The following is a 16014-nucleotide window of genomic DNA, read 5'->3' on the forward strand; positions in this document are numbered from 1 at the left end:
CATCGCCGCTTTCCCGCGCCCCCGCTCTGTCAAGGCGCTGCAGGAGTTCCTCGGGATGGTGAACTTTTATCACCGCTTCGTGCCCCGAGCTGCGCAACTCATGCGGCCCTTGTACGCCGCCCTCCGCCGCCAGCCGGCGAAACGCGATGTTGTCTGGTCCACGGACATGAGCGCTGCTTTTACCAGCGCAAAACGGGCCCTCGCCAACGCCATGCTGTTGGCCCACCCGGTACCCCAGGCTCCCATCGCCCTCACTACGGACGCCTACGACTACGCCGTGGGTGCGGTCCATGAACAATGGGTAAACGGGGCCTGGCAGCCGCTCGCGTTCTTCAGCCGGCAACTCCTGCCCAACGAGTTGAAGTACAGCACCTTCGACCGCGAGCTCCTCGGGCTGTACCTGGCCGTCCGCCATTTTCGCCACCTCCTGGAGGGCCGCCCGTTCACGGCTTTTGTCGACCACAAGCCGTTGGTTTTCGCCATGGCCAAGGTCATGGAGCCGTGGTCGGCCCGCCAGCCGCGCCACCTCTCCGCCGTGTCGGAGTACACCACGGACATCCGGCACGTCGCCGGGAAGGACAACGCCGTGGCCGACTGCCTTTCTCAAGCCGGCACCAACGCCGTCCACCTCCGCGTCGATTTCGCCCTAATGGCAACGGACCAGGCCACTGATGGCACGGTGCAGGCGCTCCGGGTGGCGGACACGGGCCTCCGCTTGGCTGACGTCCCCTTCGCGGACACGGTCCTGCTGTGCGACATCTCCCAAGGCCGACCTCGCCCCGTTGTGCCGGTCACCTGGTGGCGTCGCATTTTTGCTTCGCTCCACGGCCTCTCTCACCCGGGCCGGAAGGCGTCCCAGAGGCTGGTGGCGGCGCGTTTCGTCTGGCATGGGCTGCGACGGGATGTCCGCGACTGGGCCAACGCCTGCACACCCTGCCAGCGGGCCAAGGTCCACCGTCATACCCAGGCTCCGCTGGCTCCCTTCACCATGCCCGAGCGACGGTTCGACCACGTCCACGTGGACCTGGTGGGTCCCCTTCCCCCATCGCAGGGGTTCACCCACCTGCTTACCATGGTGGACAGGACCACCAGGTGGCCGGAGGCCGTGCCCCTCGCCTCCACCACCACCGCCGACGTGGCCCAGGCGTTCATCGCCACCTGGGTCGCGCGTTTCGGCACACCAGCGGACATCTCGTCGGACCGCGGCCCACAGTTCACATCCGAACTATGGGGCGCGGTCGCCCACACGTTGGGTGTTACCCTGCACGGCACCACGGCCTACCACCTCCAGGCCAATGGGGTGTGCGAGCGGTTCAACCGCTCCATGAAGGCCGCACTCATGGCCGGCCTCCAGGACGACGGCTGGGCCGACCGGCTCCCGTGGGTCCTTTTGGGCCTCCGCACGGCTCCCAAAGAGGACCTCCAGGCGTCCACCGCCGAGCTGGTGTACGGCCAGGCCCTCCGCGTACCGGGCGAGTTCATTCCCGACGCCACCGGCCCCCGGTCCGCCGCGCGCCAGCGCACGGACTTCCAGGAGGCCGCCCGACGTTTCACCCCGGTGCCCACGTCCCGCCACGGCGAACCCCAATCCTACGTCCCCCCAGCACTCCGCACAGTGGAGTACGTCTTCGTGCGCCACGACGTGCACCGGGTCCGCTCCGGCCACCATACGACGGACCCTTCCGGGTCCTACGACGGGACAACAAGTCCTTCATCGTCAACATCGGCGGCCGGGCGGACCGGATTTCGCTGGACCGCCTCAAGCCGGCCCACATGGATGTCGGCTAGCCGCCACGGCTGGCTCTCCCACCGTGGCGCGGCCGCCCCCCGTCCACCGCACCCCCCGCCCGACCACCCGCCACCACACCGGACCCCCCCTCCCCCCCCCCCCCGCGTCTGGCCAGGGGTCGTTTCGGTCGGGTCATCCGGACCCCCCTCAGGTTGACCTTCCTGGATCAAGTCCATTCTGGGGGGGCGTGTGTAGCGACCCATGGGTCCTCCAAGCGAGACCAGCAACAGAATCTCCTTGCTCCAGCCGGTGACGTAACCGGCGGGCAAACCACGGCGCCGGGGTGGCCGGTCACCTGACCACCAAAGCGTGCCGCGCGTGCGGTTATAATCCTTTGCACCTGTCGGTCACGTGACCACCAAAGCGCGCCTCGCCTGAGAGGCGTGACTTTCGGTTTCGGTTGTGCTTTCTGGTTTTGATATATATGCAGCCCGATAAACGGGCTTTTCAGAGTTCCCGAGTTGGTTTTTACAATAAACATCTTCTCGGACGAGTTTGTGTCTTGCCCGTCACTTCGTCCGTCTCAAGCAAGAGCCCTGCTCTTCAGTCTTTATATTTGTGATATAACTGTATTACATAATACATGATATTGCAAGTCCTTTGAAGTTATAGGTATGGGTTTATAAAGCAAGAAAGCAGCCTTGTTAGTATCAGATTGAACTATAAGTCCTATACACAGGATAGGTCTACACCGTTCAGGAATATGCTTTTACAGATCTTCATCACTGTCCTGAGGGTCATTTTCGCAAAGGTGTCTACGCAAATGCCAACATTAATTTTTGGATTCCTCATGCTCTGAGTATTCCAGAAATGTATAGTTTTGCTAATCTACCAACATTTTGAACGAAAAAACATAGTGAACCTGACTAGTAGAGAGTGTTGTTGGAATGGACAGGTACATTACATGGACGAACCAGAGTGCAGATCTTACCAGGACTTATTTTGTGTGGTGTTTGGGTTTTTGTGGTGCACAGGCGATGCATTGACGACATTGGTTTGTGTTCATACAACGGACAAACAGACCTTTGCGTTTTATTGTATTGATTCATCTTACAATTGTGTGGATTTTATCGACTATGTATAGATTTTACAGAAACACATATTTTACTGGTGAAGATCTTTTTTATAGGACGTACTTTATAGATGCGCTCACGTTCTTAATACATGCACTGTAAATACGTGCTCGCATTGTAATAGTACATACTTTGTGGACGTGCTCACATTCTAATCATACATACTTTATGGACGTGCTCACATTCTAATCGTACATACCTTATGGATGTGCTCACATTCTAATAGTACATACTTTCTGGACGTGCTCACATTCTAATCGTACATACTTTGTGGACGTGCTCGCATTCTAATCGTACATACTTTATGGACGTGCTCACATTCTAATCATACATACTTTATGGATGTGCTCGCATTCTAATCGTACAAACTTTATGGACGTGCTTGCATTGTAATAGTACATACTTTATGGACGTGCTTGCATTATAATAGTACATACTTTATGGACGTGCTCACATTCTAATTGTACATACTTTCTGGACGTGCTCACATTCTAATCGTACATACTTTGTGGCTGTGCTCGCATTCTAATCGTACATACTTTATGGACGTGCTCACATTCTAATCATACATTCTTTATGGACGTGCTCGCATTCTAATAGTACATACTTTATGGACCTCCTCACATTCTATTCGTGCATACTTTATGGACGTGCTCACATTCTAATCGTACATACTGTTGTGGTTTTGAGAATAAAGGATGACCCCCCCCTCGTAGGTAGACACACCACAACATGTAGCCTCGCAGTAAGTAGTTCAGTTATCTCTTAGTAAATGTAAGCGTTGTCTCCTTTCCTGTGTTAATTTTTCGTTGAGCAGGCCAGTGAGCTTAGGTGTTCTTTTGCGCTGGAATACCACGTGCTTGGCCTGAACAAGTCTGGCAAGGCCAAAGGGAGGAGTTGCAGGGGGAGTGGCCAGTAAGTGTGAGCCGCCAATCAGAGCTCGAGGGGAGTGGCTCACCACGGCAACGGTGGGCGGAGCATGGAACATTCGGGTAAGGCCGGGGCGGAGCTATAAAACCCTGCCCCGAGCCCCCCGCGTTAGAACACAAGGAGTTGAGCTGGAGAACGCAAGGAGCTGAGCTGGAGAACGCGCAGGAGACGAGTCAGAACGAGAGAGAGAGAGAATCGCCCAGCCCCTGAACAAGTCGAAGTACTTGCATTGAATTGCCTGTCATCGTCGTTGTACACGAACTTTCCCGTGCCCCGTGCCCTGCGCTCTGCGCTGTATTAATCGCGCTTGAGAAGACGACCCGTTCCGGGCCACATACGTGCGATCTTGCATACGTGCCGTGCCGACTAGAAAGGCCCATTGTGCGGTGTGAGAGGGAGTCCGTACCCGAGTGTGTGAGAGAAAAGTGTGTGCCGCAGTGTGCAGAGAGAGAGTGTGTTACAGAGTGTGTGCAGGAGTGCACACCAGAGCGTGTTACAGAGTGTGTGCAGGAGTGCACACCCGAGTGTGTTACGGAATGTGTACGAGAAGAGTGTGTGGAGAAAGAGTGTGCACCAGAGTGTGCACCAGAGTGTGCAATAACAGAGTGCGATAAAGAATGCACACCAGACTGTGTGCGGGAAGAGTGTGGAAAGGAGTGTGTGGGAGGCACATGTGCGCCTGGGTGTACGAGTGCGGAGTGGGTCGCGAGTGGTGAGGACGCAGCTCAAGCATCGACACCGACCGGTGGGGGGGGGGGGGGGTGGGGGCAGTGGGACAGGTAGCGTACGAGAGCCCCCGGTGAGATGTGTGCTGCAGGGACTGGAGGGAATCCGTGCTGCATCGGTCTTGCAAGGACCGGCATGCACGATTCGTGCCTCCGGCCCCCGCACTGTATGGTTGGTACTGTGCCGTGGCGGCAAAGGCAATCGGCGAGGTTCAAGGGGAGGTAGGAGTTATCGGAGCCGTGCACCTTTGCGGGTGCAGTGCTCCGACCGTGGCCAGTTTGGTCACCGTGCGTGGGACCGTGAGGCCCCACGTAGGGATGGAGCCCTGCACCTCGGCCCATCCATACCTCCCCCCTTGGATCGAAAATGCCGGACGGACACCCCATACAGGCGACCAACCACCCGCATGGATCGCTTGGCCCTTCGAGGTCGAGCTGTGACGACGTACTTCCACACGGAGAGGCTCGTAGTGTAGCGGACTGTGGCGGATAGTGTCCCCCACGTGGGGGAATGGTAGTGCCACCATTCCTCACACGGGCGGGGCCCATGAGCATTAGTTTAGGGGGATGGCAGTGATAGGCACATGGGGGTGCCAGCAATGGTTGCCTCCATGGGGCACCGAAGCTAGCCGAGGGAAGGCTAGGATAATGTTCGGGATATAGAAGAGCATAGGGACAAGATTTATGTTGTGACACCTGTACTGTAGAGGGGACATAGGTAGCTTAGGTGGATGATAAAGAAAAGGGAGTGCATAGTGTAAAGGGATGACGGGGAAGCACGAGTATTAGGGGAAGTAGTCAGCTAGATGATGCTATGTGTTTGTGGAATTGTGTGTGAGAAAAAAATGGAATTGTGTTTGAGGTGTGTGAGCACAAAAGGTGTGCGAGATTTGGTGTGAATATTTGGTGTGAGAATGCTTGGTGTGGAATAAAAGGTGTGGAATGCATGGTGTGAAGGATTGAATGGGGGAGGAGTGGAACCCATTCGCGAAAGCCCGGGGTGGGTAGTGTAAAGCCAGGTAGAGGGCTTAGGTAAATTGTATGGATATTGACACCTGTGGTGCTGTGGGTGGAAAAGTAGTGCTTTGGAGGGTGCATGAGTCAGTGACATGGCTGGGCGTGTGGCTTACTTAGTGCGTATAGTTATTGAGGCACTCCGCCACTGGTAGTTTGTCGGCCAGGTGAGGCCGCAGGTAGGCTCTGGGAGCCGGTTAGATTAGTTTGTGAGTGGGGCCCGAGGATCCCAGGAGAGGACCCGGGTTGCCCGATGCCAAGGTGGGCATGGAGGGGGTAAGAGCCAGGGAGGGCCTTCCCCAGTTAGGTCATCACGAGGAGCAGGTAAGCTCGGGTGGCGGCTTCAGTGGCAGAGGTGCGCAGGTAGTGGACCTGCTAGTGGAGCCACATGACCCAGCCCCGAAATTGTGCGAGGGCACGAGTGAAAATTTGTGGGAGTGAGACCCAAATTCAGAGGGCACCACAGTGTGGGCAATGGGAATTCGGGTTCTTAGAACCACATAGTTTAAAGAGGCCGATTGGCAGGGTACGACGCCGGGTAGTTTAAATGAGTTAATGTTACTAGAGTAGTTAGAATATGAGAAATCCCTTCGCACCATCCACAGCCATTCACCGAGGACGAGCTCCACACCGAGGATGTGTAAGCCGTTTGGGACATGAGACGCATCACGACATAAGAGTGACATTGTGTGTGTTCCATCCCTTCCTTCTTGGGAGGGATTGGGAGACGAATTTGGAATAGAGGGGGATATGGGAGACAAGACGTAGAGACGGATTGTAAATACAAGGGGGACTAGGGTAGTGTAGCCAACAGTGGGGGGTACGGACGGCTAGGGACGAGCTTGCTCTGCTCGCTCTTCTGCATCCCTCGCACCGCACCAGGCATGGTGGTGCCTGGTCACCTTGTTTTTGATGTGCCACTGTGTGCTTTCCGCTTGCTTGTTGTGCCTTGTCTTCCTCCCCGCCCCAGGACCATTTTGGAGGCCGAACTGTGCAGCACCATCGCACCTGACCAGCATCCCTTCTGCACCTTGCTGCCATGTCCTTTTCGCACCTGTGCAGCCGAACTGTGCAGCACCTTGCTGCCATGTCCTTTTGCTGCACCCTTGCTACACCTGTGCAGCTGACCCGGGCAGCACTTTGCTGCCAAATACCTTTTGCTGCACCTTGCTACACTTAATGACCACAAGGCTTGTGGCCTTGCACCTCTGCTGTGCAGCATCTTGCTGCAAAATCATCTTGCACCTTCGGACCACTTGTTGAGTGGCATTGATGCCATGCAGTTGGACCACGTGAGAACGGCCCTGCTGGCCAATGGAAAGCAAATAAAAGCATTTTTATTATTGTGTGCTAGGGACGACGAAGATGTGCAAGTTTAGATGGCCCTGCTGCTTCAAATGGCCTGTAGGCCGCGGTCAGGGCCAGCCGGTTTGTTAGACGCACACGGAAGAAGCAAGAAGCAAGATGCAAGCAGCAAGTGCCATTTATGAGTGTGTTTTGTTGTTTCTCTCCTCTCCAATCTTCTCTTCCAAAAAGTACAGATCCTGGGTCATAGCATTGTAAATAAAGTTAAGTTCCGTGCATTGTACATATAAGAATGTTGCCCACCAGCTATGTGTTTAGTTTGAAAATCCGGAAATACTCGGGTAGTTGTGGGTGTGAAACTGTTAGATAGCTGCTCAACGCAATAGGAGGGACATATTTAGTGCTAAAACTGTCGCACACATGGGTCAGAGTAAATGCTAGGGGGAACCACACCTATGTGTCACATTTAAACGTAATGGTAATTTTGCATGCCAGGCTCTACCGGTCGTTCCATTGGTGGGTTCGACTCGGGACGACTCTGGTGAGAGAGGGGTGTAGTGTTGTGGTTTTGAGAATAAAGGATGAGCCCCCCCCCCCCCCCCCTCGTAGGTAGACGCACCACAACATGTAGCCTCGCAGTAGTTCAGTTATCTCTTCGTAAATGTAAGCGTAGTCTCCTTTCCTGTGTTAGTTTTGCGTTCAGCAGGCCAGTGAGCTTAGGTGTTCTTTTGCGCTGGAATACCACGTGCTCGGCCTGAACAAGTCTGGCAAGGCTGAAGGGAGGAGCTGCAGGGGGAGTGGCCGGTAAGCGCGAGCCGCCAATCAGAGCTCGAGGGGAGTGGCTCACCACGGCAACGGGAGGCGGAGCATGGAACATTCGGGTAAGGCCGGTGCGGAGCTATAAAACCCTGCCCAGAGCCCCCTGCGTCAGAACGCAAGGAGTTGACCTGGAGAACGCAAGGAGTTGAGCTGGAGAACGCGCAGGAGACGAGTCAGAACGAGAGAGAGAGAGAATCACCAGCCCATGAACAAGTCTAAGTACTTGCATTGAATTGCCTGTTATCGTCGTTGGACACGAACTCTCCCCGTGCCCTGCGCTCTGCGCTGTATTAATCGCGTTTGAGAAGACGACCCGTTCCAGGCCACAGACGCGCGATCTCCTCCTGCCTGGTTTTCCTGCATACGTGCCGTGACCGCCACAGGGCCATGCCGGGCGAGCTGTCCGGAGTGGATGACGCCAGGACACGTTTGGGTAACGCGAACCTCCTTCCTTCTTTTCCCTGTGTGAGTGAGTGGGCCCTTTGTCTGGGAAAAGTTAACATTGTTTAAGTGCCTGCTCTGTGTCTCTTCGAATCACTGTACATAATAATAAATCGTGTTCTTCCTCTGATTTTACCGTTCCCGTCCTCTCCATCCATTGGCCTAGCATAGTACGAATAGAACCGCTCGAATCGGGTTCCATAAAAGTAACAGCACGAGTCACGTGATACGCACACCGCTCAGGCGTACTCGATTAGCGTGGCTTGTGCAAGGTCCGGTCCCCGTTTCCGTGGCAGCGTGGGTCAAAGGTACGTGCGGCGTCGACCCGATACCCTTTTCCACGTTTGCGGCGGAAGTGGTGATTCGGCCTCGTGGAAACGAAGACCCAAGGGGGAAAAGGGGTTTAATCCCCCCTCTGTAACGTGGACGGGCTTTGGGAGATCCGCAACAATACTTTATGGACGTGCTTGCATTCTAATCGTACATACTTTATGGACGTGCTCGCATTCTAATTGTAATACTTTATGGACGTGCTCACATTCTAATCATACATACTTTATGGACGTGCTTGCATTGTAATAGTACATACTTTATGGATGTGCTCACATTCTAATCGTACATACTTTATGGACGTGCTCGCATTGTAATAGTACATACTTTATGGATGTGCTCACATTTTAATAGTACATACTTTATGGACGTGCTTGCATTCTAATAGTACAAACTTTATGGACGTGCTTGCATTCTAATCGTACATATTTTATGCACATGCTCACAATGTAATAGTACGTATTTACATTACTAGGGCATGCCCGTACTATATCTATATCTAAAATTATATCCCCCCCCTCTATTTACATGAAATGGTTTGGTCCAAAGCGAACGGCTTCCGGAGTTTGGTAAAGAAATCGCCATCGCGTGCACAAACGCGCAGGAAAGCGAATGAATCGCAAATTCGTTTTTATTAGTTGTAAAACATAGTTTAACGCCAACATAGTTTGCAAACGTGAAATAAATGAATACGCTCTCAAATGTGCCATCCGAGGCAGAGTGTGCCCGCCACGTTCGGCACACGCGATCGTTCGCTGCTCTCTGATTGGTTGAATCGTTTTTTGGACATAGCTCGGTAAGTAATTGTCCGATTAATATGAAACCTTGAAAAGGCACATCCTCGGGTCCCCAGCAATATACCTGGCAAGTTAAAAGTATATCGGACCCGTGGTTGTCGAGAAACAGCGGTCACAGACAAACAAACAAACGTACAGACAGACAGACAGAGATTACTGGAATTATAGATAGATTGCACATTGTGCGCAGACAGACAAACAAACAAACAAACTGACCCAAATGCAATACCATCTCCTCTGGTGAGGGTAAATATTTTTGACTGGGACGCCAGGCTCCTCCCTTTGCCTCAAAGTAATTTACAGGTCGCCCTTTATCATTCTTGATGTGCGAGCACAATATACCACCATGGCATCACCCTCCCACTCTCTCCTCCCAATATTTAAAAACTGGAGAGTTTATATAACATGTTACACCACGCAGTGTTCAAGTATATACTTCAATTGAAATAAATAGTGATTTCAAATTTTGTTTCTAAAAAAAATCCGGAAGTTTAGCGCTGTCGAAGCAGTCTTGCACCACCTTATGTAACATGTCCAAGTACTGCAAAACTGGAGGTTCTTGGAAGTGATAAAAAGGCAATATTGTGCTCTGCAGTATTCAAGTATATAATTGAATTTAAATTAAATAAACATTGTAAAAGTCGTATAAATAAATAAATTCCGCGTTTTACCGCCGTTGACGCAGTGGCTATTACACCACCTTATCGACCATGCTCCATTAGTTATTCGTGCCTGTTGTGTGTGTCCTTAATGACATCCTTAAAAACTACGTTTCCTGTTTGGAATGATTTTCAATTTTGTTTGACTGCCACACAGACAGACATAATATAATATTGTCTCATTCTTCTCCGCACACGCACGATCGGGACAAATTCAGAGCCAAAGTAGTGTAGAACTACAGGCTTGTTTTCCAATTCATGTTCCGATTCGTGTTCAAAATATAACAATCAATTGGAATTAAATTTGGAATCGTAAACTGACGTTTGTGGACAGATGGACTGAGAGACGGACAGACATGAACCATGAACCGCTTAACCCCGCTTTTCACTTCACCTGCACACGTAATACACAAATTCAACATTCTCCTTTTAGGGTTCAATCAACAAAGTTCCCATTTGGCCAGAGGATGCCAGTTTTTAGCTGAGCCGGTATTCAAACCCATGACTAAAGAGCTTTGAGGCATGTGCATACCATGATGCCATCCTTCCAGTCAAATAAGTGTCAATCATTTTGTCTCGCCGAGATTAGGAGGGATAACATTTGTCTGCACATTCACAGGAGGAAGAAAAATCATCGACTTTATTGGAGGAACAACAGTTTGGGCATTTGTTTGATATAACCCTCGAAGGAGACAATCGTGAGAGTATCCTGACAGAATTGTTGCAGAACCTGCACTTCCTAGAGAACCATCCCTCATGGATTCCGCGACCCTGGACCATTGGCCGCCCACTCTGATTGGGGACATTGAACGATTTGGAAAGGTTTTACTGGCTGGCCAACCTAGGCCTCCGTTCTATGATGAAAAATGATCAAAAGCCTGTTCTACATTTTACCTTAATTATTTAATTACATTTTTTTATGAACAATCAGCATCGCCCTTAGAGATTTTGAGAAATTCATCCAGTTACGGGGAAAAAATCACTGCCGATACCCAATGATGCATTTACAGAAACCTACAAGGTGCTCCAATTTAATCACAAGATTTTACAACTTGCAGACAGGTGTAAAATGTCATTTTATAAACAAATCTAGTAATTTTCAGTTGTTGAATCTGCACTTTTGTTTTAGTTTAAATGACGGGGTTTTATTTGTTGATGGGATGTGGTCAGTACCGCTAACAGACAGTATTTGGTGGCCATCTTGATTTGGCTTGAGATGGTGGTGATGGACCTTCTCTTGAAACCGCTGCAGTCTCTGACGTCATGGCGCTTCGTGGAGGACTCCAGGATATGGTGAGGGTTCTCGACTTGGTGCCACTAGCGTTACCGAGGATCCTCGGTGTTCGACTCAGACGCCATTTTATGTGGAGGCCACAAACTTGCATCTCTCTGACATTCCTGTCTTTGCATTAGGGCAATGAGTAGATTCTGCCAAACTTGGACTTGTGTTTCTGGATGCTCCTGGGTGGCATCGTTGATGACTTTCCATGACTTTCATGATTTGGGACACTTGATGGGGAAATAGTTGGCCAGATCGGATTTGCCATGTTATTGTGCACAGGACATGCATACCTGGGTAGTTATCTACATCGTTGGCACTGCAACCTTCTTGAGAGGTACAAAGAGCTTACAATTCAATTTAGGTCACGAGTAATGTCATAATAATTCAGAGATAGTTTTCCAGGGACTAAGTTGTAGAATTGCCAAAGTTTTTGGTGTAAAGCTGTTTTCCTGCCTCTTACTTTTTGGTTATAAAAGTATAGTGAAGTTTTTGCATTATTTGATCATTGCCAATTTTACCTTAGTCGAATGAGAAACCTGCTCAGCTTTACCTGGTTTGAATATACGATAGGTTGCCATTTGGTGAGCATACCAGACTGACATCTGATAAGTTGTGGGTTCAAATCTACCTGAACACAATTCTATCCCTGAAAAGGGAGTGCTGCCTAATAATCCTAAAACTCAAGGGTATGATCATTGAAAGTGGAACGCATCTTCAACAACCTCAAAAATGTAACTTTTCAGAAACCAGTGAAGAAAAATTAATAAACAATTGTCCAATCTACCTGTCTTAGTATCGGTGTGTGATTCTAATGATTCATGTGGTTGTACATTGTAATGAAGTTTTAAACAACCGTCTTTAGGTTATAATTATAATAACCAATACCAGTTGAGAACTGTTAATATAATACTTGTTAACTTAACAAACAAGCATTTATCTGTAAATGTGTTTCGGACAGGCTATTTATGTGTCTGTGTGTGAGCTCGATCTCAACCACAGATCAAGCCACTCAAAATGGAGTTGCTTACAAAATTATTTGTTAATTGGTGTTATACCTTTGATGTAATATATGTCACCCGACATGCGGTCACACTGTGCACAAGCTTGAGTAAAACTACATGAAATGATTGCTTGGCCTACTTTTTTTTTTTCCACATGGTCTTCACAGAATGGACTCAAATAAAACAAGAAAAGGAGCAATCAGAGGTTGCAAACCCTCACCAGGATGTATTTTCAGTGGTTTTTAAGGCTTTTGTGTTAAAACAAATATGGCGGCCGAACCACGTGACCGATGACATCATTTTCTTTCCTAAACTAATTTCTTCCGAGATTATGCTCAAGAAATTTCATCTTGATCAGATGAAATTTTGTACTTGTCGAATTATGACGTCATAATGGAGGCACCTATGACATCATTGACATATTTTATTCCCCATGAAGAGTTCTTCACAATGAGCCATGTCTCAATTTTTTCTATTCAGCACTTTCAGAGATATAGAGGTGCAAAGTTTTTCGGGTTTTCCAAGATGGCGGCCGACCACGTGACCTATGACGTCATAATTATCATTAAAACATTCCACAGGTGGAGTTGCACCGATGGTGAAAATTTCCTGTCGATCGGACCAACAGTTGCAGAGAAAATCATATTTATTCTGTGTGGATATACAAAGACAAACAAACAAACTCAAATGCAATAGCCTCTCCTCTGGCGAGGATAAAAAGGGGAACAAAATAATTTGAGAAGGGGAAAAAATTAAAGTTCAAAATATCACAGGTTGCTACATGGGATGAGCCGAGATGACAGGTGTAATTATCCCCGGTGAATGATCTTTGGGTAGAAAGGAAATGGAAGAGAGATGAGATGAAAGAAATCATCCTGGTGCCTGAAATCACACAAGATGGAAGAGAGAAAGTGGATTAGGGAAAGGCCTGGTGACGACATGCACACAAACATCCTGATCGAGCGGAAGCACGGTGGGATGGGGTTTTGGGGCTGGGGAGCGACAAATTTGGATCGAGTCCACAGTGGTAAAGGAGCCAAACTTGGATCTGTAGACCAAACACCCTGTGCCATTTAGAGCCTCAATGAACCAAGACCTTCATATTTTAAAAAAAGCTTGAACAAGTCAGGAGACGACGATGGTTCATGAGCGAGCGGTATTCAATGACAAAGGACGGACTATAACCGGAACAGGCCCGGACTGGGGGGTCGGGGGCCCACGTGGCAGGTGTCTGCCCCCGACATGCGGTGTACATGCCTATTTACAAAGAGCCCCAATGCGCTGCATGCGCAGGCCTTTAAGAGCCAGCTGCACGTAAGTGTGTGGTACTGGCCTGGAAATGTCAAAACGAAGGTTACTGACCTTGAAATGAGATAGAAAATAATGTATAATCAGTTATGAGGTCACTTACCTACACAATACCGAAAATTCGGTTTGATTCGGACAACTTTGAAAATTTGACCTTTGTAACCTTCAAAGGTCAAAACGAAGGTTACTGACCTTGAAATGATAGAAAATAATGTATAATCAGTTTTGAGGTTAGTTAGCTACACAATACCGAAAATTCGGTTCGATTCCGACAACTTTGAAAATTTGACCTTTGTGACTTTCAAAGGTCAAAGATTCTGAAATTTGATGGAAAACTTGTATTTCAAGATGTATGTGATAATATAAGATCATGTACGACATTTCACCCTATCAGGAAGCGAACAATGTAATAAAACCATCAAAAATCGACTTTTCTAAATTTTGTGACCTTGTGACCTTGGGGCGACAATGAAAAATCGAGCTCCGTGGGGCTAGACACATGACATTGGCCTAACCAAATACCGAAACCCCTGTCAGATTCCACCAAACCCCTCGGAGAAGATGTAGCGTGAACTCGATTACCCCCTAAAAAGACATCTTTTTCGGGTGTCGCTCCGCCCACAATGAGCGCAATACGCCCACTCAAGGCAGGACACAACTAGATCATGATATCAACCTCCCACCCAAGTTTCATCAAGATCGGACGATATCAGGTAGTTATGCTGCGGACAGACACACACCCATGACGAATATAGTGGTCACTCTGTTTGATAACTCATGAACCAATTAATATACAGAAACTGTGTTCAAACAATAAATCACGATTTGATTTGGGCTTTATTTCAGTTTTACCATCTCGGAATGGGCAATTTAACAAATTCACGACCATATTTGGTATTAAATCATCTCGATGCAAAACTCGGCCACACAGAGACCCTGAAGCTACATTAGTGAGTAAAGTATCCTTAATTAAGAGACTTCAAAAATCGAATCCACCCTTTGGGATTGGTAAACCCACATAGATCACTCTGCTTCAAAATAATTGAAACATGTCAAACAGAAATTGAATCAAAGTCAAGATGGATGAGAATGTAAAATAAAGTTTGATATCTTAACTATAATACGTTTAAAGTACTACATTGATTGGGACCTTTTCCTTTTCGGGACAAAAAAACTTCAGGAAACACATTAAAAAAGAAAAAGAAAAAAAAAGTGGACGCGTCTTGACCAAAGCAGTGTAGTCTTTCCACTACAATGGGTCATGTATGCCAACCAAGCCCAAGCAGTGGAAGGAAGAAAAGAGCCGGGACCATGAGGAGGAATTGCTGGGGGTGGAACAAGGTGGAAGAGTGTGTGGGGAAATGAAGGATGGGGAAGAAAGAGAGGGAGCCTGAGCCGAAAATTGAAGTGAAGGGCAGGGGTGAAGAGGGGCCGAGGGAGGGTGGTTGAGGACAGGCACAAGGAGGAGGATCAGGACTCGAGATCCATTGCGAATCACGATGGGAGCTGCAGTAGTGCTGGCTGTGCAGAGGGTAAGTAGATCACATTGCGTGAGCGTGACAACTGCAACGCAATTTCTTCTGCGGCCTCGAGTTTGCGCAGCTCCACTAGGCCATCCCCAGCCTCCTCCAATGCCTTAGCAATAAGCAATGCTGCTTTGGCATCACCCTCTGCTGTAATAACTGCCGCTATCTTTTGCTGCTCTGCCTGCAAGAACAACAACAACAACAAATAGATTCTGAAAATAATTTCACTACAACAGTTTGTTACTGGAGCTTGAAGATCCTAACCATTGCAAGCTTGGAGAAGACCAGAGCAAGGGAGGAGGCAGTTTAATTGGACAGACCTTTTCGACGACGAAGCGAGCTCGCTCCGCATCTTGTTGAGCGACTTGCTTCGCCTCGACAGCGTGCGTGAACTCCGTACCAAACGCCAAATGAGTCTGTGGGTGCAATGGGACGGTTGCGTGAGATCACAAGCCTGTACCTTTAACTTTACAAAGTATCTGCACCACAACTTTAACCAGCGCACCCATACACAGCAGAGTATCCCCATTCAGAATGGTGGCCAGTCATGATGAGCATGTCCACACCAGTCAAAATACGAAAACGAGGTACCAAGGTCACCCAATCAACGGACAATACTCACCATATGCTTGAAATATGTAATGTGATGTGAACTGGAAGGATTAGCCTAAAGGTAAACACATTCACCTGTGAGCCATCTACCTTGGGGTCGAATCCCAGCTGCACTATTAGCAAACTCCAAATGTCATTGGTTTGATGGTGAATCCGCTGCCCCCCCCCCCCCAATCTCCCTCCCGCATATTTTTTGGTAGCTTGTGCAAAGCATCAAGCAAAGCCATGCTCATCACCAACGACTGCAACAATGTCTGCACAACCATACTCACATTTTTAAAGCCTGCAGTGGCAGAAAAAGCATCCACTTTATTAAACGTCAGAAAATAAAAGGTGCACAACCTACCAGTGACACGTCATCAAGAATCATTCCGAAGGTGGCAGCTCTCTCCATGAGGTCGGT

At 49.1% G+C, this 16014-nt stretch overlaps 2 protein-coding genes across 3 annotated transcripts in view; one reads left to right on the plus strand and one right to left on the minus strand.

The window, feature by feature from the left end:
* Nucleotides 1–12383, plus strand: part of LOC137429428 (MAGUK p55 subfamily member 7-like) — a 117799-nt gene extending 105416 nt beyond the window's left edge. For both annotated transcript variants that reach the window (XM_078780338.1, XM_068119377.2), the window contains one exon: nt 10502–12383. In XM_078780338.1, the coding sequence (XP_078636464.1) occupies nt 10502–10678 (177 nt within the window). In that variant the 3' untranslated portion in view covers nt 10679–12383. The remainder of the gene's footprint in view (nt 1–10501) is intronic.
* Nucleotides 12384–14291: 1908 nt separating this feature from the next.
* Nucleotides 14292–16014, minus strand: part of PHB1 (prohibitin 1) — a 6876-nt gene continuing 5153 nt past the window's right edge. Inside the window, exons 4-6 of the mRNA XM_068120782.2 lie at nt 15958–16014; nt 15320–15415; nt 14292–15180 (exon numbers count right to left, since the gene is read on the minus strand). The exon at nt 15958–16014 is cut by the window's right edge and continues 60 nt beyond it. Coding sequence (XP_067976883.1) covers nt 14968–15180; nt 15320–15415; nt 15958–16014 — 366 coding nt within the window. The 3' untranslated portion in view covers nt 14292–14967. The remainder of the gene's footprint in view (nt 15181–15319; nt 15416–15957) is intronic.

The sequence above is a fragment of the Myxine glutinosa genome, chromosome 6 (genome assembly GCF_964187855.1).
Source record: "Myxine glutinosa chromosome 6, kmMyxGlut1.1, whole genome shotgun sequence".
NCBI classification, from domain to species: Eukaryota; Metazoa; Chordata; class Myxini; order Myxiniformes; family Myxinidae; genus Myxine; species Myxine glutinosa.